This window comes from Archocentrus centrarchus, unplaced genomic scaffold (genome assembly GCF_007364275.1).
Source record: "Archocentrus centrarchus isolate MPI-CPG fArcCen1 unplaced genomic scaffold, fArcCen1 scaffold_35_ctg1, whole genome shotgun sequence".
Classification (NCBI taxonomy): Eukaryota; Metazoa; Chordata; class Actinopteri; order Cichliformes; family Cichlidae; genus Archocentrus; species Archocentrus centrarchus.
In genome coordinates, this window is record NW_022060262.1 from 3690843 (window position 1) to 3716411 (window position 25569).

General features: G+C 42.8%; 1 protein-coding gene across 1 annotated transcript in view; it reads left to right on the plus strand.

Moving 5' to 3' along the window:
- LOC115776625 (5-hydroxytryptamine receptor 3B-like) overlaps positions 1-25569 on the plus strand; it is a 65519-nt gene that overhangs the window by 23943 nt on the left and 16007 nt on the right. Inside the window, exons 4-5 of the mRNA XM_030724351.1 lie at positions 7715-7759; positions 7900-8009. Of these exons, the coding sequence (XP_030580211.1) occupies positions 7715-7759; positions 7900-8009 (155 nt within the window). The remainder of the gene's footprint in view (positions 1-7714; positions 7760-7899; positions 8010-25569) is intronic.

Sequence of the window (25569 nt, forward strand, 5' to 3'; positions counted from 1 at the left end):
GGCTCTATTAAATTAAATTGGGCCCAACTATAGTAAATAGGTTGAATCAACCTTAATAAATTAAGTTGAACCAACACAGGTGCTTTAAATTGGAGCAACAGAATTACATAATGCTGAAATAAAGTAAAGTAATCATGTGGAAATCTTTTCCATGATTTTTTTATGTTAATTCAAAGAGTTATTTTTTTGAGTGCAGTGATCCCAGGAGCTATGTTGCCCGGGGGCTTCTCCCTCCTGGTAGGGTCTCCCATGGAAACCTGGTCCCGGGTGAGGGTCCAGACAAAGAGCAGTTCAGAAGACCCCTATGTTTGTAACAGCAAGGGAACAGTTTACCCTGCCCGGGATAGGGTTACCGGGGCCCCACCCTGGAGCCAGGCCTGGGGAGGGAGCTCGAGGGAGAGCGTCTGGCGGCCGGGCATTAGCCCGTGGTGCTCGGCTGAGTGCAGCCCGAACACGTTACACGGGCCCGCCCTCCTGTAGGCCCACCACCCGCAGGAGGTGGTTGGGTGCAGTGTGTGTCGGGCGGTGGCCGAGGGGGAAGGACCTGCTGGACCGATCCCTGGCTATCAAGACTGGCTACTGGGACATGGAATGTCACCTCTCTGGTGGGGAAGGAGCCTGCGCTAGTGCATGAGGTTGAGAGATACCAGCTAGATATAGTCATAGATATAGCTATAGTTGGGCTCACCTCAATGTATGGCATGGGATCTGGAACCAGTCTCCTGGAGAAGGGTGATTTCCTGCCCTCATACTTTCTCTAGTATCTCAGAGGTTTTGGATGTTATCAACTTCATATTTGTTTTGTCTTATCTACACACCAGGGGGAATATAAATTTCAAAAATGGTGAGTTTTCGCCAGAGGGCATGGCCGTGACAGCACAGTGAATTTCAGTCATTCACCAGGAAAAAAACCTACATTATCCAATCTGGATCAAACTTCAGTAGGATGACGGTCCACCCCTGAACCCATACATATGATAATATGTATCATATGTCGCAGTGCCACCTAGTGGGTACAGGAAATGTTATGTTTTACACTTTGAGGTACAGCTCCAAGGTAGTTGAGCAGAACCATCTCAAATTTGCCCTGGAAAGCCTTAAGGAGTTGGCCTTAGGAGTTTTCAAATCTGTGAGTTTTCATCAAAAGGTGTGACCCTGACAGGATGGCAACTTTCGGTGTTTCACCATGAAGACAAAAATGGCAGTAACTCAAAGTCACATTGCGCAATCTACATAAAACTTTAGAGGTTTGATAAGCCTCCCGCCCTGAACACAATAATATGCATAAAGTCCCTAAACGTTAGAGCGCCACCTAGTGGGACCTGGAAATATCATGAAATACCATGTTTTTTGCGTAGCCCCAGAGCTACATTTTATCTACATATCTCAAATTGTGCAGGGTCATGTAACATCCTAAGACATACAAAAAAGTCTCTTGGACCTATACCCGAAACCCTACAGGAAGTTGGCCATTTTCAACTGAAAGTGTCAATTGTTGCCATTTTCAGGCCTGCTATTTAAATCATCTCCTCTTAGGGCAGTTCACCCAGTGAGACCAAAATGGCTCCAGATCATCTAGACAAGTAGCCCATCAAAAATTATTCATGGTTTTGTAGAATATTCAACGGCCTTGTCACACCAGGCCGTTAAATTTTGCCTTTGTTTTTCTCTCACTTGTGTACAAACTCAGGCTGAACCCATAACTATGGATGCAAGGCTATAGGTGCAATAGTGCCCCCTACAGAAGCAAATGAAAATTTGTATAGTGTCCACAAAATTATTTTCTCTGAAATGCATGAAAATTTGTTTCAACATTCCTGACATCATCCTGATCAAAAAAAGTCAGTGAGACCCATACTCTATTTTGCATGCCACAGCTGTGACCACACCCCAAATACTGCATTGGGTTACAGACATTCTATACACTATCACAATCAAAATAGTCAATGAGACCCATGCTCAATTTTGCACGCTGGCGCCGTGACGACCCTCCAAATATTGCATTGGGTATATATAGAGAGCAAAAGAGATAGTTTCGTGTAAATGAATGAAATTGGTTACAAATTATCAAACAAATTATCTTATAAAGAGTAAGGAGAAGTAAGGTGAAACAGCACAGAAGCATCGACTGGAGAAACTCTCATTTTAGGGCCAACACTACCCTCTACTGGACAGAATATTTCACTCCAGTGCCGCGCTGACATACGGTTTAACACAGGCTGCTTTTCCACTGATGGGATTCCGGTGTCGGTGCCAGTATTGGAATCATTCAGCGGTTTTTCCACCACGAACGCACTCGGTGCTCGGCCGAAAAACGGGTTCAACTTGGGCCCTCCAAGGTAGCTGGTCTGGAACCAAGAGCGTGTGACGAAAGCGGCAGAAGGGCGTGACTCTGCCGTCTCAACATCAAGTTTTCTACCATATTACATGTGTATTACATGAGAAAAACAAAGCGATTTTCACAGCTGTGAATTAGGTTGGGCTCTAAGGCTAAATTTGCTGCTTTGTATCACTTCATATCACAGATAAAAGGACACAAAGTGCGTACTTGTCGTCTTGCTCTAATCGCTGTCTGTGTTTCCCTCTGTGCAGCACACAGATGCTGCAGTAGTTTGGTTTGGACCATAAAACGTATTTGCAGCACAAGAAAGGGGAGCGTGTTCTCCCACGTTTGTGCGCTTCAGTTTCCGTGTCCAGGACCGTGTCGAGGACCCGCCCACACTCATACGTAAAGGAGCGTTCGCAAGCGCGGTGGAAACTCGGGCCCGTTCTTAAGCGTTTCGCTGGTTCTTTTTGGGAACAGCACTGGCACCGGAACCCCGGCGGTGCAAAAGTGGTAACAGAGGGGCTGTCAACAGGGGGAGGGGGAGAGCAGCTGCGAGCTGTGATTAACTGATAGCTGTATGCCTATTGGTCACTGGATGAATCATGCTCCCTCCATGCTGTTAATGCATGGTCTGCAGGATGGGCTTTTTAACACTGTGTCTTTGGGACACTTGATTTTATGAACTCTGAACAAGTCACTTATACAACATTGATACAATAAAATGCTTTCTTGAAATGCATCTTCAAGTATTTTTTGTGTCTTGCGTTTAAGTTTAGAATGACTTGGTCATTGTCATGGTATAGTAGCTTTGTGGGTATTTTCTTGTCAGTAAGTTTTGGAGGGTATGAACTAAGCTACTGCTTTGTAATATAAGTTTAAAAAAATAAATGTTTTATGTGGAGCCATTTGGTCAAACTTGATAAACAGTTCAAATTACATGTTTTCAGTTCTTCTAACTAATCCTTTTAAATCCAAATCATGCAAGAAGTTAAGTCAACAAACTGCATGTTAGACCAACTACTTTAAGTGGAGTTAACTTGGAAATTTACATATTCAAAACTTAACTCAGTCAAAATAACAAGTTTATGTGACAAAGTCAAGTTGAGTCAACATTTTTTTTTTTACAGTGTAGGAACTGACATAATTATTATCCCAGTAAGGTTATTTATTTGTGGTGCCACAACCATTCTTATTGTGTTTACTTGACCCCATAAATGTCATGTAGTTTACTCCAATTATCCAAGTTAACCTGGATTTTACCTAATATTTTCATAGTTTCTCTTACATCTGGGCCCAACTCTATCCCTAAGTATTTCATTCCTTTTGGCAGCCATTTAAAATTGAATGCAGCCAGTTGGTTGTGTGTACAGTTTTGTGATACTGACATGGCTTTTGGCCAGTTAATACAATAACCAGAAATTTTAGAATATTCTTTGATGCTTTGTAATAAAGCTGGCACTGAACTAGCCAGGTCCTGACACAGTACCAAAATATCATCTGCATAGAGAACAGTGTTTATATTTTTAAGATTAGGCTTCAAACCTTGCTTTTCCTCAAACCTAGGGCTGCATCAGCTGACCTCGATCCTTCCTTTAATTATTCTGCAATGTGATCGGGCTGCTACGGGACTTCCCTTGATGCAGTGACTGTTCCTTCTTCACTCCCATCTTTTCTCTCTCCATTAGTGTTGTAGTACTCGAGATCGGTCTTGGTCTCGAGACCGGTCTCGAGACCGCTTTTTGATGGTCTCGGTCTTGTCATGGACTCGACCGCATTTGGTCTCGGTCTTGTCATGGACTCGGACCTTGAGGACTCGGGATTTTATTTCAAGACCAGTCAAGACCACAGCTGTGGAAATATCACTAAATTGCCAGAATACTGTCCAATTTATTTGTTAACATCTTTGCTTTTATTGGATGCAAAACGTACTGATTCAAATCCCACAAATATTGCGCTCCTCTGCCTCTCAAAGGAGCGCACCTCACAGACTCCGCCCCGGCTAGGTCGCTGCTATTATCGCTGCTTACGCCTGTATCATTTCACCGCAGTTTGCAATCTACCACAGAGCACGGACAGTTTCATTCACAGTGTGTACGTTTGATCTCACTATGGTCACGCGTGTGCTGCATAAATCGAAATAACCGCATGAACACCAAGAGAAGTAAGAGGGAAAATGAAGATCAAAGGAAAATTTCAGGCTTCCGATTCAACAAAAAAATCCCAGCATGAAAGGTAAATACCAACCTTCATGTATTTTGATACACAAACTAAAAATTTAATGCAAGTTTTAGGGCTGCAACGATTCTTGGAATAACGCAATTCGATTATTAAAAATCCTCGACACAAATTTGTTGCTTTGATGTTTGGTTTCAGCTCTGCAGCTCAGGTGTCTCTGTGTAAGCGGAGCATTTCCAAAAAAAACAAAAACGAGCCTTTAACACGAGTGGATCGCTGAGATGTTTTTTCACGCCCCCACTTCTCTGTGCTGTGAGTGCGCATGTTTGAATGTGCGCACCTGTTGTGCAGAGGATGTCAGCTGTTATTTTTTTCTTTACGTCAGCTGTAGCCACCAGAACAGATCTATAACCACAGTGTACTGGGGAAAGGGGGGCTGCCATTAGCACTAGCAATCGTTCGGTGCCCCCCCCCCCCCCCCCCCCCCCCCCCGCCCCCACCCCCTTCAGTACAGAGGGGATCCGTCAAAATGTTTTTATCAACCACCTGATCAGCAACATGAAGAACAGAGAACTTTGTAGCTGCTCCATCCACCCTGTTTGTTTCACACAGAGAAACATCTGCAGTACGGAAGTTAAAATATGCTGATGAATTGTTAAAATGAAAAATTATTTCTTATCCAATTACTTGATTAATTGACGGAATAATCAATTAAATACTTGATTACTAAAATAATTGATAGTTGCAGCCCTACTTGTATTCAGAAAGCCATAGTCAAACATTAGTTTTCAGCACCAGTAGAGCTATGAGAGGCCTTCAAGAATAAAATACTACAGTTCCCAGCAAGATGATGTCACTTCCTATTGTTGCATTAAAAACATGATAGTTTATGCTCACAATATGGTGGCTGATATTCAAATGTAGGAAATGCTATTAGCAGCCGAGGAATCTGGATTATGTTTTTGTTGTGTATTTTTTTATGTGATTTCTGCAAACACAGTGGAAGGAAACGGCACTCTGGGACACATTAAATGCGTGATGTATAAATGTAACTTTTCTGGATTATATGTAAAAATGATCATTCTATCAATCTAATAAGGCCTGATTTAGAGTTCTGCATTGATCCTTTGTGTATAACTGAAAATCCTCTCTGAAGCAAACCTGACATGCACCTTGAGAAATGTAACTACACGTCCAAAAAAACTGATTACTGCTTTCTGGTTATGTCTTAGGCCCCATCACTCAATTAACAAGTGGGAGCGGCATTTAGTGGTTAGTATTAGCTTACTAATTAGCATTAGCGTTAGTGCTGGAGTGAGAAATATTTCTTGCTAGAACCCGGAAGTTACCATGGCCACCACCAATGGTAACAGCAGAGAAGTAAGTAAGTTGTTTCTCCGCCATCAGTACATTGAGCTAGTGGTGGTCAGATCGATCCTAATATCGATAATATGGATGCCAACGTTGTATTGGTATTGATCAATATCAGTGTAATGAGATCGATACTTTGGCTTCAGTTTCTCTCCTGTATGCAGTGCTGCGGTTTCATCAAAGATGCGAGCTGACTGTCTAAGTGTGGCTCCTGTCACAGCACAGAGCACTTTGCTCCTCCCCTCCCCACAGTGTTTTGTTATACTGTCATGTGATGCATAACATATTTTATTTGGGGAAAAAAAGGATTTTGCTATGAAACATTTAAATCAAATTTAAATGTAAATTTGTAGAAAATTAGTGAATGAAGGGACATTTTTTATTAAATTTTTTTATTATACTTTCTGAAAAATCTACCTGGAAAAAAGTTTGCATTTGTTCTTGAGTGATGATTTTGTACACTTAATTTATGAAAAAAAAATCCAGACATCAATGTATGGGGAAAATTGTTTTATTCTATTGTTTCAGAACAATAACTTTTATTTTGATAAAGTATTTTCTACTTACATATAAACTTTGCCCAATTCTATCCTGGGTTTTAACTAATTAATGATCCAAAGGAAAAAATCTCAAACCAGTTAAACTTCATGGAAATTCTTCATAATTATTAAAAAGTATTGGTATCAGTATCGGTGATAATGGCCCTGTGGCATAGGATCGATACCAAATTATGAAGTGTTGCACACAACTACATTGAGCAGCATACACCAGGAGTGATTGACAGTGCTAAGACCCTCCTCCTGGCTCTGACTGGTTGTTTTTGACTGGGAGCGGTTCAGGGAGGAGGTGGAGGAGCTCCATTTTTTTCGCAGATTATCGGTCTCATACTGTCTGACATGGTGACAGTTTTAACAAATATGTAAAAACCAGATTTTTTATAAAAGTTACATCCTGCAGCTTTAATCTGTATAAGATTAAAGGCTTTAGTTCTTACTGTTGATGAGTGTTTGCCATTTTTTCAGTTTTACACATTTAGCTATGTGGTTTTGAAAAAACACCCATTTTTACAAAGGTTGTTGGTTTAAAAACAACACAACTTTATGCATAGTTTATGAAAGGCAGAGAATAGTTAAGACTATTGTGATGAACTATGAATAATTGTTTTACATTCTGTGATAAATGATCTTTATTTAATACCCAGGAGTATTAAATAAAGATGGTTATATTTATTTGAGCTGTGAGTTTTTAATATCAGGGTAATTTTATGGGAATGCGGGTCTTTCAGATGAATTTGAGAAGTGATTTTGATCATTTTTCACATTTTATTGTGTCATGTAGTGTCAGGCACTGGTCTTGGTCTTGTCTCGGTCTCGCCCCCCCTCGGTCTTGGTCTCGACTGGTCTCGGACCCTAAAAGTCTTGGTCTTGTCTCGGTCTCGATACCCTCTGGTCTTGGTCTTGTCTCGGTCTCGGGTTAGGTGGTCTTGACTACAACACTACTCTCCATGTGTTTATTTACTGTTTAATGACATTAAGTTTTGTCTTCTCTCTTCCATAGTCTGTGTTCGGTCATGCTTTCCTTTTCTCTTTTCTGTTATCTTTGCCTGGGTTTCAAATCTGTATTTGTGTCTTTAACCTGTAAATATGTGAGTTCCTCCATCAGCTCTGTTTTGATGGAGGTTTTGAGCTTTTACTTCCCACTGTTGCCAAGTGCTGCTCAGTGTCTTAATTTTGGGGTTTGTAGGGTGTTTACCTTACAGTACAGTACCTTCATTCTGAACTGTAGTTGAGCTTGACTTGTGTCTACTTGAATAAACACTGTGTTAAAATTCTTTATTTACAGAGAGAAATGGACCAGACCTTCGTTTCTTACCTTTGGGTTAGTTTGGTGAGTTTCCTCTTGTATGCACATAATTTTTTTAACTGTATTGTTAAAATTCAAACTAATCATGATCATTGTTTCATCCTTTCTCTCTGTATTTGTCTCTGCTTCTATCCCTTCCTTCCTTTTTGCATCCCTCTATGCAGATGTGGGACAATGAGCTCATTCACTGGGATCCAGCTAAATTCTGTGGAATTATATATATATCACTTCCTACTAAATATATGTGGATGCCAGATATAGTTATTGAAGAGATGTAAGTAACATATATGCACATACAGTACATTCAAAAATCACATATCTTCACTTTTTGTGTGTGTGTGTGTGTGTGTGTGTGTGTGTGTGTGGACAGTACCATACAGGGAATTGCACCCTGGAAAATATTACTCGAATGAATGTTGGGAAATTAATCTTACAGCGTCTTTTCCCCCTCCCGGGTTCGTGATGAAAGAGCAGAGATCGGACTTTCAGTTTCATTTTTAACAATTTATTAATCACCACACATAATACATGAGGGCAAAATAATGCAGATTTTAAAACAAGCATGCTTGGAGATTGCAAAATATAATATCCCTTACCGCATTCCTGCTGTTGTCTCCCCCTAAGCGCCCTGCAATCTGACTGTCTGTGCGCGCCCCCGTTCTTTATGGTTCGGGGCCATAAAACCCATATAAGGATATATGTTACCTCTCAGGCCAGCTCTGCTTGCTCAGTTATGCGACCCCCCCACTCTTACTCTCCTGTCTGCACCTCTCCAACTTCTTAAGATAAAACACAGTGTGCTCCCCAATAAGCCTTACATTCCTTAAATCTGCAATAATTAATTCCCTCATGAACCTTAATTATATTATCAATTGATCACAAAAGACCAGACTCATTACTGACAAGAAAGCAGCATAACAAATTGATTTGAACATTTTAATAAACCAGAAAATCAAAAATGAGACTACAGCAGACACAAAAAAGTTAACAGAAACAGCATTTACTTTTTACTGTATATTACTGTATTATACTAAATATTTCTAAAGAGGAGATCTCCAATCAGTGATAAAACAGCAAGCCCAAAGTGACAATCCAGCTCACAGTGGGTTACTTTGGGAGGCTGGGTGGACAGCAGATGGTCCAACTTATTCAGATGTGTCACTGTGGGTGGTTGACACTCCTCCAAAAAGACTTAATACCTAGTAATTCCTGAGCTTCTTGTACCTTGCCTGATATGAAGAATGTGTCCTGGTCTTTCAGGATCTCTTTTCTTACATGGGAGATGACCTGAACATCCACAAGCAGTAAATGGCAGAAAAGTGCCTTTAGTATGGGTGCTGGATTAATCAGCTGGCATTCAGCACAGGACAGGATGTGCACCAGCAGCTTTTGACATTAAGGGAGAACAAAAATAGAACAAAGGGAGAGGGAAACTAAACAGAGATGGGCCAAGACACAGGAACAAAAGAGACACAGGGACAAAACAGACACAGGGACAAATGGAAACCAGAATAACATACAAATTCAGATGAATTCAATTCAATTCAATTTTATTTATATAGCTCCAAATCACAACAAACAGTCGCCTCAAGGCGCTTTGTATTGTGGGTAAAGACCCTACAATACAATAATACAGAGAAAACCCAACAGTCAAAACGACCCCCTATGAGCAGCACTTGGCGACAGTGGGAAGGAAAAACTCCCTTTAACAGGAAGAAACCTCCAGCTGAACCAGGCTTAGGGAGGGGGGGGTCATCTGCTGCGACCGGTTGGGTTGAGGGGAGAGAAAAGACATGCTGTGGAAAGAAATTAATATCAATTAATGATTAAATGCAGAGTAGGTATAAACAAAGTAAATAAGGTGAATGAAAAGAAATAGTGCATTATGTGAACCTCCCAGCAGACTAGGCCTATAGCAGCATAACTAAGGGGTGGTTCAGGGTCACCTGATCCAGCCCTAACTATAAGCTTGATCATAAAGGAAAGTTTTAAGCCTAATCTTAAAAATAGAGAGGGTTGTCTGTCTTCCGAATCCAAGCTGGAAGCTGGTTCCACAGAAGAGGGGCCTGAAAGCTGAAGGCTCTGCCTCCCATTCTACTCTTAAGTATCCGAGGAACCACAAGTAAGCCAGCAGGCTGAGAGAGAAGTGCTCTGTTGGGTGATATGATTACTATGAGGTCTTTGAGATAAGATGGGGCCTGATATTCAAGACCTTGTAGGTGAGGAGAAGGATTTTAAATTGTATTCTAGATTTAACAGGGAGCCAATGAAGAGAAGCCAATATGGGAGAAATATGCTCTCTCTTTCTAGTCCCTGTCAGTACTCTAGCTGCAGTATTTTGGATCAGCTGAAGGCTTTTCAGGGAGCTTTTAGGACAGCCTGATAATAATGAATTACAATAGTCCAGCCTAGAAGTAATAATGCATGAATGAGCTTTTCAGCATCACTCTGAGAAAGGATGTTTCTAATTTTAGAAATATTGCGCAAAGGCAAAAAAGCGGTCCTACATATTTGTTTAATATGTGCATTGAAGGACATATCCTGGTCAACAATGACTCCAAGATTTCCTCACAGTGTTACTGGAGGCCAAAGTAATGCCATCCAGAGTAAGTATCTGGTTGGACACCATGTTTCTAAGATTTGTGGGGCCAAGAACAAGAATTTCAGTTTTAGCTGAATTTAGAAGCAGGAAATTAGAGGTCATCCAGGCCTTAATGTCTTTAAAGAACATTCCTGCAGTTTAACTAATTGATGTGTGTCATCTGGCTTCATTGACAGATAAAGCTGAGTATCATCTGCATAACAATGAAAATTGATTGCAATGCCTTCTAATAATACTGCCTAAGGGAAGCATGTATAATGTAAATAGAATTGTGTCCTAGCAACAGAACCCTGGGGAACTCCATAATTAACCTTAGTGTTGTCGGGTCTCTGGTTTCGGCTTTCTCCCGCTGCCCCTCTTACCAGGCGGAAGTGGACCAATGAAAACAAATGCCACCTTTGATAATAACGTCACACTTTACAAAAAACTCACTGGAGATGAGCAGGACCTGTTTCCAGAATTTATTGAAGCACAAAGTTAAACAAAGTACAAACAAGCAAAAAGCCTTCCGAGAAGTGGGTGCCGTTGGAGCCGTTGCAAGGGTGGGTAGAGGAAGAGCAGAAAAGTAGAAGTCCAGAGTTTTAACAGAGTATAAGAATCAAAGAAGCCCTCTCGGGAGTAAGTGCCTTGGAGCCGCTGCAAAACGGGGGAGAGAGGAAGAGCAAAGAAGAGCGCTCCCTCCCAACTTTGCCTCTGCCTTTTATCTCCCAAACTCGCACCTCCCCTCGCTGTTATCAGACAAATAACTTTCCCACGGGAAAACTACCTCCCACCTGGGCACTAGCCCGCCCTTCTATCCATATTTTCACATTACTTGGAACACTTTTGGGGCGGTTTTATCTCGATTCACACGTTTATTCCCTTACATCATTACAGCGGCCCAGGTGCGCCTTCAGCCCCCCTTTCCAAGACACACACTCCCCGCTACTTGACCTCCCCTCTGGCAAGGCTGGGTCAAAAGTGCACTGTGTACAAAGGTAAACTTCTAAAAATGACAGGGTGCAGTGGCCCCTAGTGGAAAAAACCAGGCCTTGGGCAGAGCAGGCCTCAGTCCTCTCCACTCACCTAAGACATGCAATGTTCCAGTGTGTGAGTGACAATATATGTGACAAATAATATATATTGTGACCATTAATTCAGATTAATATAGGTACTAATAAACGATATAGTTAAAATACCAATATCAGATGATAAAAATATCTGACAGTGTCTGAAGTAGACTCCCCATTTACATGAACAAATTGGAGTCTATTAGATAAATATGATTCAAACCACTGCAGTGCAGTAACCTTAATATCTATAGTATGCTCTAATCTCTGTAATAAAATGTTATGGTCAACAGTATCAAAAGCTGCACTGAGGTCCAACAGGACAAGAACAGAGATGAGTCCACTGTCAGAGGCTGTAAGAAGATCATGGTAACCTTCACTAATGCTGTTTCTGTACTGTGATGAAATTCTGAAACCTGACTGAAACTCTTCAAATAAACCGTTCCTCTGCAGATGGATCAGTTAGCTGTTTTACAACTACTCTTTCAAGAATCTTTTGAGAGAAAGGAAGGTTGGAGATTGGCCTATAATTAGCTAAGACAACTGGGTCAAGTGATGGCTTTTTAAGTAGAGGTTTAATTACAGCCACCTTGAAGGTTCCTGTGGTACTAGCCAACTAATAAGACAGATTGATCATTTTTAAGATAGAGGCATCAATAATTGGAAAGACTTCTTTGAACAGTCTAGTAGGAATAGGATCTAACAAACATGTTGCTGGTTTGGAGGAAGTAACTATTGAAGTTAACTCTGAAAGATCAACTGGAGCAAAAGAGTCTAAACAAATACCAGCAGTGCTGAAAGCAGCCAAACATGAAGATAAATCTTTGAGATGGTTATGATATATGGTTATGTCTAAAATTTTATTTGTAAAGAAATCCATGAAGTCACTACTAGTTAAAGTGAAAGGAATACTCGGCTCTACAGAGCTCTGACTCTTTGTCAGCCTGGCTACAGTGCTGAAAACAAACCTGGGGTTGTTCTTATTGTCTTCAATTAACCCTTTAACGCCGGGCGATCGCTGCTGAAGTGCCCGTTTCTTGCCCTCAATAGCGGCGAACAGCTGATCGAGACGTGGCGTATCAGCTCGGAGTCGGCTGATCAAAGGAACGTTGATCAGCTGGCGTATTACCGTAACTCCGCAACCGTTGGTCCTATCAAAAAAATGCAAACGGTTCCTGAACAGCCCAGAAATTTGCGCGTTCCCAGCCATATAGGGGTATTACGGTATTTGTCGCGAAGTCCGCGAACGGCGCAATTTTGAAGTATGTCGTGTCCATGGGACACATTCGGTGTTAAAGGTTAATGATGAGTTTTTTTTTCTTTTTTTTTAAAGCCTGTCATGTCTGGTAGATCTTGCAGCAGAACTGTGATCTGAATGCGTTGTTGTGCCAAACATATTTGCTATTTCAAGATGAGCTCTAAAGGTTCTCAATAGGCTCTTCTTGTTGATGTGTTTAACCCTTATTTTATTTATCTGAGTATTTTTTCACATACAATGTAACAGCCAGAGCTGACAGGCTGAAGAAAAGGAAAATAAAGAAAAGAAAAGGGAGAGAGCAAGGGGAGCAAAAAAAGGAGAGAAAAAAAAAAAAAGGGGAAGAGCCAAGTCTATTAATCAGATAGTTCATCACTTTAACATAAAAATACTATCAATACTTGCAAAAATAAATTTGTGTGTGAAAAACAAACTAACAAAGCATGTTACGCACACCAACAATTTTGTTGAGTTGTGATTGAAGTGGGCGTTTGTGTCTGTGTCATGTTTGTGTCTGTGTCATGGAACGTACTTACCAATGAGGGCAAAACGCTGCAGCTCCACCCATCAGAAGCCGAGGCCAGGTATGGAAAGCCCCCGGAACCCCAGGCCACCAGCAGCCCACCAAGAGCCAGGAAGACCCATGGCCACTCAGTCCAAAGACAAACCGCAACACCCACCCCAGCAGACGGGAGAGGGTGGTCTCAGACGAAGCACCCCCCAGTCGAGGAGCAAGGGCTCCAGGGAACACAAGGCGATGAGAAGCCAGTCCCCCCCCAGCGGCCAGCCCCCTGCACTGGCCGGCGGCAGGGCCCCAGGGCCCACGGCACCCAAGGACCGCCCGACCCTCCACAGAGCCCCCCCCCACGCCGAAGAAGCCAACGCAGCCCCGCACCGCACCCCCAAGGGGAGCGGGCCAGCACCCATGCCAGAACATCCAGCCCCACCCAGGAACCCTGAGGCACCCCCATCCCAGGGGGGTAGGGGGGAGGAGGCAACCAGCAAGGAGCGGCCAGGAGGCAAGGCACAAGGCCCAGACCCAGGTCCAGCCATACATACAAACACACCCAGACACCCGTGTACACATTTATGCACAGATACTCATACATGCCCATACATACTTACCCACACATAGATATGCCATACATACACATTCACTCACCCACCCATACTCACGGAGACGGTGACAAATACACAAAGACACACATTCATCCATAGCTACCCACCCTCTGAAGACGGGGCAAGTGGAAACCACCCCAGGGCCAACACGACCCCAGGACGCCACCAGCCCGGTCCCCAAGGAACCACCCGACCCCTACCCTGGGCGAGGCGTAAGAAATCGGGGTGTAAGATGACCCATCCACCCCTCCTCCTCCCCAACTTGTAGGTCTATGTGTTAATGTTTGTGAGTGAATGAGGTGTATAGGGTGCAGTTAAAATTGAGGGGACAGTTATGCCACAAGCACCAACTGTTGGTCGTCATTGCCTGCCCCACACTGCCCCCCCAAAACCCTCCATGTCTAAAGTGCAAATAAAATTTGGGGACAGACAGTGACGAGGATCCGAGTGGGGCCACCTCAGCGGCCCCACCTCATCAACCTCTGAGTAACATGCCTGCCCAAAGGTCCTATGTGTATCAGGTTATAAGTGTGTATGTGTTGTGAGTTATAATGACTAAAGTGCAATTAAAACGGAGAGGCAAGTGGTGGTGCAGCTCTCCACGTTGTCTCTCCATCCTACATCTGTGAGTGATGTGTATTCTGTGTGTGTGTGTGTGTGTGTGTGTGTGTGTTCGGTATGGGGAGGGGGAGGGGGGGGGGGGGGCATATGACCAGGAAGAATCCTGGAAGAAGAGAGCCAGCTGTCCGCTGGCTCAATAGGCACCCCCGACCACCCCAACCCCAGCACAGGGCAGGGGAGGTGAGCCCGGGGCCGTGGTGACAGCATCCCGGAGCACTGCAGCACCCGAGGTTGGCGCCCCCGCCCCCACTGCAGAGGGCGGCCTGCTCCCCCTAGATGCCATTCACTCACTAATAGACACAAACAAGCGGACAGGACATACTGGCCTGGGCATGGAAATAACCGTGCCCAGTCCCCCCCAACCACCCCACCGTGGCCCCATCCCCACCCCACCCCCCTGCAATGCAGGCACACCAGGGCCCCAAAAGCGTAGGACCAGGACATCTCCGACGCAGGCCAACCCACCCCACCCCGTGGCGCGGCCCAGGGACAGCAGAGGCCCCCCCCGCGCCAGGGGGGACCCAACCGGGAGCGGCACGGCCCCAGGTCGGGGCCCCAGACCCCAGCCCCCAAGCCATACAGGGAAAGACCAGCCAACCGACCGAGGGCCGGCACACCCCCAAGCACCCGCCCACCACCCCAGGACCGAAGGCAGCATCATCCAAGCCCCAACCACCATCAACCAGGACAGGCACACAGACATCACCAGAAGGTCGCCCCAGGACCTCCAGTCTCCGGAGGCTACCAGCTACATAGGCGTCCGGAAGTCCTCACCCACCCGCCTACAAAGCAACTCAGGAGCAGAGCCCGCAGCCCACCACCCCCACTAAGTAATGGAGCTGATCAGTGGGAACCAAAGAGAGTCAAATTCCCTCCAATTTGTTTTAGAAGAAGCAGACATTCTCTCTAAACTAACATGATCTACTAATAAATTTCTGTACTGAGTAATACTCAGTAATACTTATTTTTTGTCTTCCAGTTCATGAGGATCATCTTCTTAGCGATGCACAAGGCAAGTAAGAACTATGTGTGATATATTTAACTCCATAATTAATTCACTGACATCACCTAAGATGCATAGTCTGGGGGAAGTTGGGATACGACAGCTAAACCATGTGGATAGATCTCACAAATCCTCTGCCAAATCTCTGAACTGGTACACAAGGACCACAGAGCATGTAGATGATTATCCTCTGAATTGCTTGTACAGTGGGTACATATGTTTGAGTGTGTAAGGCCATTTGGAACATCCTTTGTCCAGTGTAGTATGTTCTATGGAGAATCTTATATTGTACAAGTTGTATTTGGGGGTCTTTTAGTCATTTGAAGATATTTAAACATATTTCGTCCATAAATTTTGATCCAGGTTGACAGAAAGATCACGCTCCCATTTTGCAATTGGGAGGGAAACTGAATCATCAGTTTTTATTAATAATTTATATAATTTTGATAACAATTTTGGGTACAGAGGTTAAGAAATTCTCTTACCCACGTAGGCATTTCTAGATTCAATTGATTAAGGTTAAATCTCCCTGTAGGACGGACTTAAGTTGTTGATATTCCAGAAATCTACCGTTGCCAATTCTATATTTTGATATAAGTTCTTGGAACGTGATAAGATTTCCATCTGGATAATATGTTCTAAGTTATTTATACCCTTATCACGCCATAACGGAAAATTCATAATTTTCTTTTTCTGACAAATATCTGGATTGTTCCAAAATGGGTGTTAGTTAGTTTACAGGGGATAAGTGAAGACTTAGTCTTTTTTTTTAAAAATTCCACCAGGCTGTCAGAGAGGTATTTATACTAAGGACTTATAGCAGTTATGATGTTTAATACTGGAACTAATGAAAGGTAGATCTGAGATTTTTATTTTTCCACAAAACACTGTTCTAGATCCAGCCATGGTTGTCTAATGAATTGGATTTGATCCACTTTGAAATATACTGCAATCTACTGCTTAAGAAATAGTAATAAAGTTTGGTAATTCCAGACCTCCACTTTGTTTGGCTTTTGTAAAGTTTTTAAGCTTATTCTTGGCGGTTTGTTTTTCCATAAAAATTTTGAGATGTTTGAATCTAGTGACCTTAACCAAGGAAGAGTAGGTTTATTAGGGATCAATGAAAATAGATAATTAATTTTGGTAAAACCATCATTTTAATGGCAGCAACTCTCCCCATGAGTGATATAGGTAAACTGTTCCAACGTGTGAGATCATCTCTATTGTTTTTAATAAGGGGATATGATTTAATCGTACCAGTCTGAGAGCCTGGCGGAAAAATTTATGCCTAAATATCTAATATTTCCTGACTTTAGTGGGGTCTAGAGGTTCTCTGGAAGTTACAATTCAGAGGCAAAACTGTTGATTTACTCCAATTGATAGAGTAATCAGATATAGATGAGAACTATCTATCAGTGTGATAGTCTTCAAAGAGAGCCTTGTGAATTCCCAAGGAAAAGTAATACATCATCAGCATAAAGGCTAAGTTTATGGTCCATATTTTCAGTTTGAATCCCTTTAATATTGCCTTTTGACGGATTGCTGCTGCTAGTGGCTCAATGAAAATTACAAAAAGAGAGGGAGAGAGTGGGCAGCCCTGGCCTGGTGCCCCTCTGCAGACTGAAAATTTGGGACATGAGATCATTTGTCCTAACAGTGCATTCGGAGAGCTGTGTAGTGTTCTGATCCAGTTTATAAAGGATGACACGAATCCAATTTTTTGTAGAACATGCTAGTAAGAATTTCCAATTTACCCGATCAAATGCCTTTTCTGCATCTAAAGACACGATTGTCGTCTCTAATTTGTTAATAGAACAATAGTCTATTATATATTAGTCGACGTGTATTATTGGCTGAGTGCCGACCCTTGATAAAGCCTGTTTGATCTGGATGTACAATAAATGGAGTAATACTTTCTAATCTTTGCAAGGGCTTGCAAATTATTTTAAGATCTACATTAATAAGAGAGATTGGCCTGTAGCTGGATGGGAGTGTGGGGTCTTTGCCTGGTTTAAGAAGCAGGCTAATGTTAGCAGAGTTTAAGGTTGGAGGATAAGATGTGATCACTCTGAATCTGAGTTACCATTCTGAAAAAAATGGGAGCTAGCTCAGAACAAAATTCTTTATAAACTCGGCTGGAAAACCATCTGGGCCTGGGGCTTTATTATTTGGGAGATGCTGTAGGGCTTCACTAAGTTCAGACAATGAAAGAGGTAAATCCAGAGCTGCAGCCTGGCTGTCATTTAGTTTTGGTAGATTTATATTATAAAGAAATTCTTCAATTTCAGTATCAGATGGTTATCTGTGGTGAATATAAGGCTTCATAGAAGTCTTTGAAAGAGTTATTTATTTGTTGTGGGTCATGAGTAATAATACCAGTTGAGTCTTTAATAGAAAAAATAGCTGTTTTTTCTTTATTCAGTTTTAATTGGTTGGCCAGGAATTTTCCAGATTTATTTCCATGCTCAAGTTTTCAAACGCAGCCTCTGCAACATAAATTGTGTCCTTTTATCAATTATTTCATTTAGCTCCAGTTTCAGTTTCCTCAGGCTGATATATGTATGTTCTTGTGGTGAAGCGGCATAGGCAGTTTCTAAAGATTTAATTTTTTGTTCTAATTCTAACACAAGTGCTTTTCTTTATTTTTCCTATGCAAGCAGTAAGATATTATTTTGCCCCGCATTACTGCCTTTCCTGCTTCCAAAGAACACATGGTGATATTCCTGGAATATCATTATATTCTAAGTATGCTGACTACTCCTTTTTGAAATAATTAATAAAATCTTCTTCTTAAGTAATGATGTATTAAATCTCCAGTTCCTGATTGGTGGTGTGACTCTTTTCTGTGTCAGAGACATAGACACCGGTGCATGATTCATAATAGTGATAGGGTGAATCTGAGTGTCTGTGATATCCATCATCATGGAGCTGCTAACTAAAAGTAATCTAAGCGGGAGTGAGACTTGTGTACTGGTGAGAAAAAACTATAATCTCTCAGAGTGGGGTGATGTGAACGCCAAGCATCGCAAAGACCAAATCCTTCATGTACTGTTTAAGAATGTCTGCAGACTGCCAGTTCCTCTGACTCACTGCTGTACTGAGCCTGTCAATATCTGCATTAAGTACCAGGTTGAAGTCTCCTCCTATTACAAGTGTGGTGTCAGAGTGATCTGAGAGTGAAGTGAACAAAAGCATGAAAGAAGGAGGGGTCATCAACATTTTGCCCATATATATAGCAATACATAAATCTGTATTCTGAATAGATAAATTAAGTATTATAAATCTACCTTCAGGGTTATTGTACTGTTGCTAATGTTAAAATTTATCTTCCTGTTAATTCAGTATAGCTACACCTCTTGTTTGGAGTTGTAGCAGGCTGAGTAAGTGTGAGGGAACTGTGGTAGAGGAGAGAGTGTGCACAGAGGTTTTGGACACGTGTCTCCTGTAAAAAGAACAACATCTGCTTTTAAGTCTTTTAACCGATTAAAAATTTTAGTCTCTTTTTCCCTCGAACCAGCTCCGTGCACATTCCATGAGACAAATCTGGTGTGCTCATATTTAAACTAACTGATGGACTGTGTGTGCTCACTAAAGATGTGTGTGTGTGTAATATGTTCTGTATGTTGGCGTGTGCGCTTTATATTGATGTGTGCGTGTGTATGTGCGCTGTATGTTGGTGTGTGTGCATCTGCGCTGTATGTTAGTGTAGTAAACTGTAGCATTGTAAGTGACGTAAACATATTGCTGAGTGCAGAAAAAAAAAAGACGTGTAAAAAGTGACCTAAGTGACATAAGAATGAAATTAGATGAGGGGAAAACAAAACAGAACAAAAACAAAACAAACAAACGATCACGGCACTAGCTGACTCGTCGGCGTTAATGGTACTACTTAGACAGATTTAGACTATTTAGACTATTTAATGGTACTATTTAGATAGTTGAAAAAAACTCCGAAAGAACGTTAATATGGACACAGATCACCTGAACGATTAGTAGAGCCATGGCGTGGTTGTTTTTTGTCTCGGTAAAGCTGTCCGTTTACATACAGTTTGTCCACGGCGATGACAGCCCGGGAGCCTCCCTGCATGAACTTCTTCCGGATGGGGAACAGGACCTTGTGTCGCTCCAGGATCTCCTTTGGAAACTGGTCGTTGACGCTGAAGTCCGTCCCTCTCAGCTCCGGCCGCGGCTCTTCACCAGCTCCTTTCTTTGAAGTGTTCGAAATTTGCCACGCATCGGTCTGGGTCTGCGTGCTCCGGGTCGCTTCCGTCCCAGGCGGTGGACTCTATGGAAGGCGATGGTCTTCACGGCGTCCTCCGGGAGCTTCAGGTGAGTTTGGATAAATTCCTTCACTGTAGCCTCCGGGTCCTCTCTGCTTCTCCGGGATACCTGAAAACACAAGATTTTCTCTCATGCTGCGGGCCTGAAGCTCGATAATCGATTCTTTAATTTTCTTATTTTCTTCTGAGAGCCGGGTCGTTTCCACCTGATGCTGGCTGAACTCGACTGACTCCCGCAGGGCCTGAAAACTCCTTGTGGAGGATTTCAACCAGGGCCAAGGGGGCGTCAAAGCTGGACAATTTGTTATTAATGGACTCCAGAATGCCCACAATATTGGTGGTGGGTGGCGAAGTTGCCTCTGTGGAATCTTCGGGGGCGGCTTCTTTTTGTAGACGGAGTTCCTTTGCTGGTGGAGGGAGTCGGCGTCTTGCGGTTTCCCCATGACGACTCGCTCAAAACACCCGTCGATGTACCGCAGCAAACTATCCAGGTCCTCTTCACCGTCCTCCAGATTGTTGAAAATAATTTTAAGTTAGGCTAAGAAACTACCTATATTTTTTTAGTTTTAAGCCTGTCTAGTTATAATGGCGCGAAAAAAAAAAAAGGCTAATCACGCAAATGTTTGCAGATAGTCACTCCGCCATTGACGATACTGCCGAGATTCACAAAGTCTCGCGTGACTACAGCATAGTCCCTCCTTGCTCCTTCCTTCCCTACTCTTCCTTCCTTCCTTCCTACGGAGGGCTTTTTATAGAGCAACAAACTCTTTTTCCAGGCTAAATGAGCATCTTCTAATTTAGTGAGACACCATTCCCTCTCCAGCTTTCGGGTTATCTGCTTTAGCTGTGCGTTGCGAATTATACCACGGAGTCAGGCACTTCTGATTTGAAGCTTTCCTTTTCAGAGGAGCCACAGTATCCAAAGTCGTACGCAGTGAGGATGTAAAACTATTGACGAGATAATCGACCTCACTGGGAGCAGAGTTTAGGTAGCTGCTCTGCACTGTGTTGGCACTGAAGAGCATAATGATGAAGGAATTAGATCCTTAAACTTAGTTACAGCACTTTCAGAAAGACTTCTACTGTAATAAAACTTATTCCCCACTGCTGTGTAATCCATTAAAGTAAATGTAAATGTTACTAAGAAATGATCAGACAGGAGGGGGCTTTCAGGGAATACTGTTAAGTCTTCAGTTTCTATGCCATATGTCAGGACAAGATCCAGAGTATGATTAAAGTGGTGGGTGGGCTCCTTTACATTTGAGAGAAGCCAATTGAATCTAACAATAGATTAAATGCAGTGCTGAGGCTGTCATTCTCAGCATCTACATGGATGTTAAAATCACCCACTATAATGATTTTATCTGAACTGAGCAATAATCAGATAAAAGTCTGAGAATCAGACAGCAACTCTGAGTAAGGACCAGGTGGATGATAGATAATAACAATAAAACAGGTTTTTGAATTTCCCAATTAGGGTGGACAAGACTAAGAGTCAGGCTTTCAAAAGAATTAAAACTTTGTCTGGGTCTGTGATTAATTAGTAAGCTGGAATTGAAGATTGCAGCTACTCCTCCTCCTCGACCTGTGCTTCGAGCATTCTGACAGTTACTGTGACTCGGGGTGTTGATTCATTTAAACTAACATATTCATCCTGCTGTAACCAGGTTTCTGTAAGGCAGAATAAATCAATATGTTGATCAATTATTAAATCATTTACTAATAGGGACTTGGAAGAGAGAGACCTAATGTTTAATAATCCACATTTAATTGTTTTATTTTTTGGTGCAGTTGATGAAGCTATATTATTTATTGTTTTTGAATTTTTATGCTTAAATAGCTTTTTGCTGATTTTAGCTTTGTTTTTTGGTGGTCTGGGAGCAAGCACCGACTCTATGGGATGGGGTTTTGGGGGGATGGCAGGAGGAGAGAAAGCTGCAGAGAGGCGTGTAAGACTGCAACTCTGCTTCCTGGTCTCAACCCTGGGTAGTCAGGTTTTAGGAGGTTATAAATTTGGCCAGATTTCTAGAATGAGAGCTGCTCCATCCAAGTGGGATGGATGCCGTCTCTCCTAACAAGATCAGGTTTTCCCCAGAAACTTTGCCAATTATCTATGAAGCCCACGTCATTTTTTGGACACCACTCAGACAGCCAGCGATTCAGGGAGAACAGGCAGCTAAACATGTCGCTCCTGGTCTGATTGGGGAGGGGCCCAGAGAAAACTACAGAGTTCGACATTGTTTTGCAAAGTTAACACCGAGTCAATATTAATTTTAGTGACCTCCAATTGGCTAACCGGGTGTCATTACTGCCGACGTGAATAACAATCTTACCAAATCTACGATTAGCCTTAGCCAGCAGTTCAGATTTCCATGAATGTCGCCTGCTCTGGCCCCTGGAAGACATTTGACTATGGTCGCCGGTGTCTCTAGCTTCACGTTTCTCAAAACAGAGTCGCCAGTAACCAGAGTTTGTTCCTCGGCGGGTGTGTCGCCGAGTGGAGAAAAAACGGTTAGAGACGTGAACAGGTTGGTGGTGTACCCGGGCTTCTGCTTAGGACTACGCTTCCTCCTCACAGTCACCCAGCTGGCCTGTTTTACCTGCTGCTCGGGATCTGCTGGGGGGAGCTAACGGCGGCTAAGCTACCATGGTCCGCACCTGCTACAGGGGCCTGGCTAGATGTAGGATTTTCCAGAGTGCGGAGCCAAGTCTCCAGTTCAGAAAGCCTGGCCTCCAGAGCTACAAACAGACTACATTTATTACAAGTACCGTTACTGCTAAAGGAGGCCGAGAGTAACTAAACATGTGACACCCAGAGCAGGAAAGTGCAGGAGAGACAGGAGAAGAAGCCATGCTGGTAGTGAGTCGGCTAAGGGCTAAGCTACTAGCTGAGCTAAGCTAGCGAATTTCTAAAAGAAATAAAGTGAATAATGTGAATACAGATGATTCAGCAAAGAGTATGCTATTTAATGTAGGTGAAGATTACACTAAAATATGTTGTTATACAGATAGATCGAGCTAAACAGCTAACAGACAGCAAACACAACTGTGCTCCGAAACAGGAAGTGATACAATACCGCAGTGAGAGCCAACACCAAGTGACCTTGGTGGTACATAGATAAAAACTAACTACAAATAACTAAATAAACAGAACACCCAAACAACAACCTGAGAAACTAAACCATAAGATGAACTAAGAAACACAACTTGAAAAGTAAACAAAACAAAACTACACAAAAGTGTAGTAAACACACAGAACCACGACACCTGGGGTATTTAAAAGTAGAATAGCTTTCAGGCTCCTCTGCTGTGGAACCAGCTCCCAGTCTGGGTTCCTTTGGGTTCTCCCCTTCAAACTGTCAGAAGTCAGTTGATTCAAGTGAGCAGAATTGAGCTTCGAGCTTCATTAGACACAAGAGTGAATCTGCTGCACCGCTCACAAAAAAGACATGTTTACGTGCATGATAGCTTCTCTGTAAGTGCGACCTGTGTATGATGTCTTCTCAGCTCTTTAAATAATTGATCGGCATTGCATCAAAGCTAGCTAGCTACACTTTCAAGCTCATTACAGGCATTTCTTACCTTTAAATCTAACCTCTCTTCTTCCTTCTTGTCCTTTTTCTTACATCTTTCTCCTCTGAGTGACCTTCTCTCTCTTTCTTTTCTCTCCCTTTGAATACAGCAGCTCTTCTTTTAGCTAGCAGACACTGTGTAACAAACTGCAAACACTTTTTCTGTTTGCAAATACATTGCCTTTAAAATTACCTGCCACATGTTACTCCCTTTATGTTTGCTCTTCTTCAGCAGTGCTAGCTAAGCTGTTTGTCCCCCAAGCACAACTTATGGATTTGGTTCAGCCCTCGTGTTAGTCCTGATTATAGCGCTATAAATGATACATAAATTATATGGTTTTACCTCTTTAACCTGTTTGTATGCAATAAGCCCCGGTGATGGAGGACACTCCAGTATGATTGTCTCTTATGTGTTATTGTTCTGCTTTTAAGCTCAGACCATTTGATTGACAGTGCAGCGACTGGAAATAAAGACTTCTCTCAGATGTGTTGAACCTAAAGTAACGAGTCTGTTTTTGAAAATGTAAGAAGTCGAAAGTACAGATACTTGTGTAAAAATGTAGGGAGTAAAATAAAAAAAATCGTCAGAAATTGAAATACCCAAGGAAAGTACAGATACCTGAAAAATCTACTTAAGTACAGTAACAAAATATTTGTACTTTGTTACTTCCCACGTCTGGTTAGAGTCAGTAACAAAAGTTTTGCCCACAACATTCACAGATGTGTTACCTCCACATGAATCCTTCATTACTCTGAGGACTCTGACCCATAATCCTTTGCCATTATTAGTCAGCGCAGTGACATTTCAGAGTGTAGGTGCTGCTATTGTCCCATTCAGTAGGGTTTAACCTGAACCTTTTTAATTATCTTACATGAGCATGGTTGCTGAGTTCTACACAGGTGGGTTGTTGACTTTACACACGAGGAATTAAATTGTGCGAGTGGAAATGAATACCTACGAAGGAGTATTAGGGCCACATTGAGGAAAATAAAATTGTGCATTTTAAGAATAAAGTCAAACTTTCAAGAAAAAAGTCCAAATACTATTTTGAGGGAGACGGAGACTATGCTGTAGTCACGCGAGACTTTGTGAATCTCGGCAGTATCGTTAATGGCGGCGTGACTCTATCAGCAAACATTTGCGTGATTAGCCTTTTTTTTTCTCGCCAATTTATAACTAGACAGGCTTAAACTAAAAAAAATATAGGTAGTTTCTTAGCCTAACTTAAATTATTTTCAACAATCTGGAGGACGGTGGAGAGGACCTGGATAGTTTGCTGCGGTACATCGACGGGTGTTTTGAGCGAGTCGTCATGGGGAAAACAGACAAGACGCCGACTCCCTCCACCAGCAAAGCAACGCCGTCCACAAAAAGAAGCCGCCCAGAAGATTCCCCAGAGGCAACTTCGCCACCCACCACCAATATTGTGGACATTCTGGAGTCCATTAATAACAAATTGTCCAGCTTTGACGCCCGCTTGGCCCTGGTTGAAATCCTTCACAAGGAGTTTCAGGCCCTGCGGGAGTCAGTCGAGTTCAGCCAGCATCAGGTGGAAACACTGGCTGCTGAAAACGCTGTCCTCAGAGAGTCGGTGAATTCCCTCACCGAGGAAACGACCCGGCTCTCAGAAGAAAATAAGAAAATTAAAGAATCGATTATCGAGCTTCAGGCCCGCAGCATGAGAGAAAATCTTGTGTTTTCAGGTATCCCGGAGAAGGCAGAGGAGGACCCGGAGGCTACAGTGAAGGAATTTATCCAAACTCACCTGAAGCTCCCGGAGGACGCCGTGAAGACCATCGCCTTCCATAGAGTCCACCGCCTGGGAGGGAAGCGACCCGGAGCACGCAGACCCAGACCGATCGTGGCCAAATTCGAACACTTCAAAGAAAAGAGCTGGTGAAGAGCCGCGGCCGGGAGCTGAGAGGGACGGACTTCAGCGTCAACGACCAGTTTCCAAGGAGATTCTGGAGCGACGCAAGGCCCTATTCCCCATCCGGAAGAAGCTCATGCAGGAAGGCTCCCGGGCTGTCATCGCCGTGGACAAACTGTATGTAAACGGACAGCTTTACCGAGACAAAAACACCACGCCATGGCTCAGCTGATCGATCAGGTGATCTGTGTCCATATTAACGTTCTTTTCTGAGTTTTTTTTTTCAACTATCTAAACAGTACCATTAAATAGTCTAAATCTGTCTAAGTAGTACCATTAACGCCGACGAGTCAGCATAGTACCGTGATCGTTTGTTTGTTTGTTTGTTCTGTTTTGTTTTCCCCTCATCTAATTTCATTCTTATGTCACTTAGTTCACTTTTTACACGTCTTTTTTCTTTCT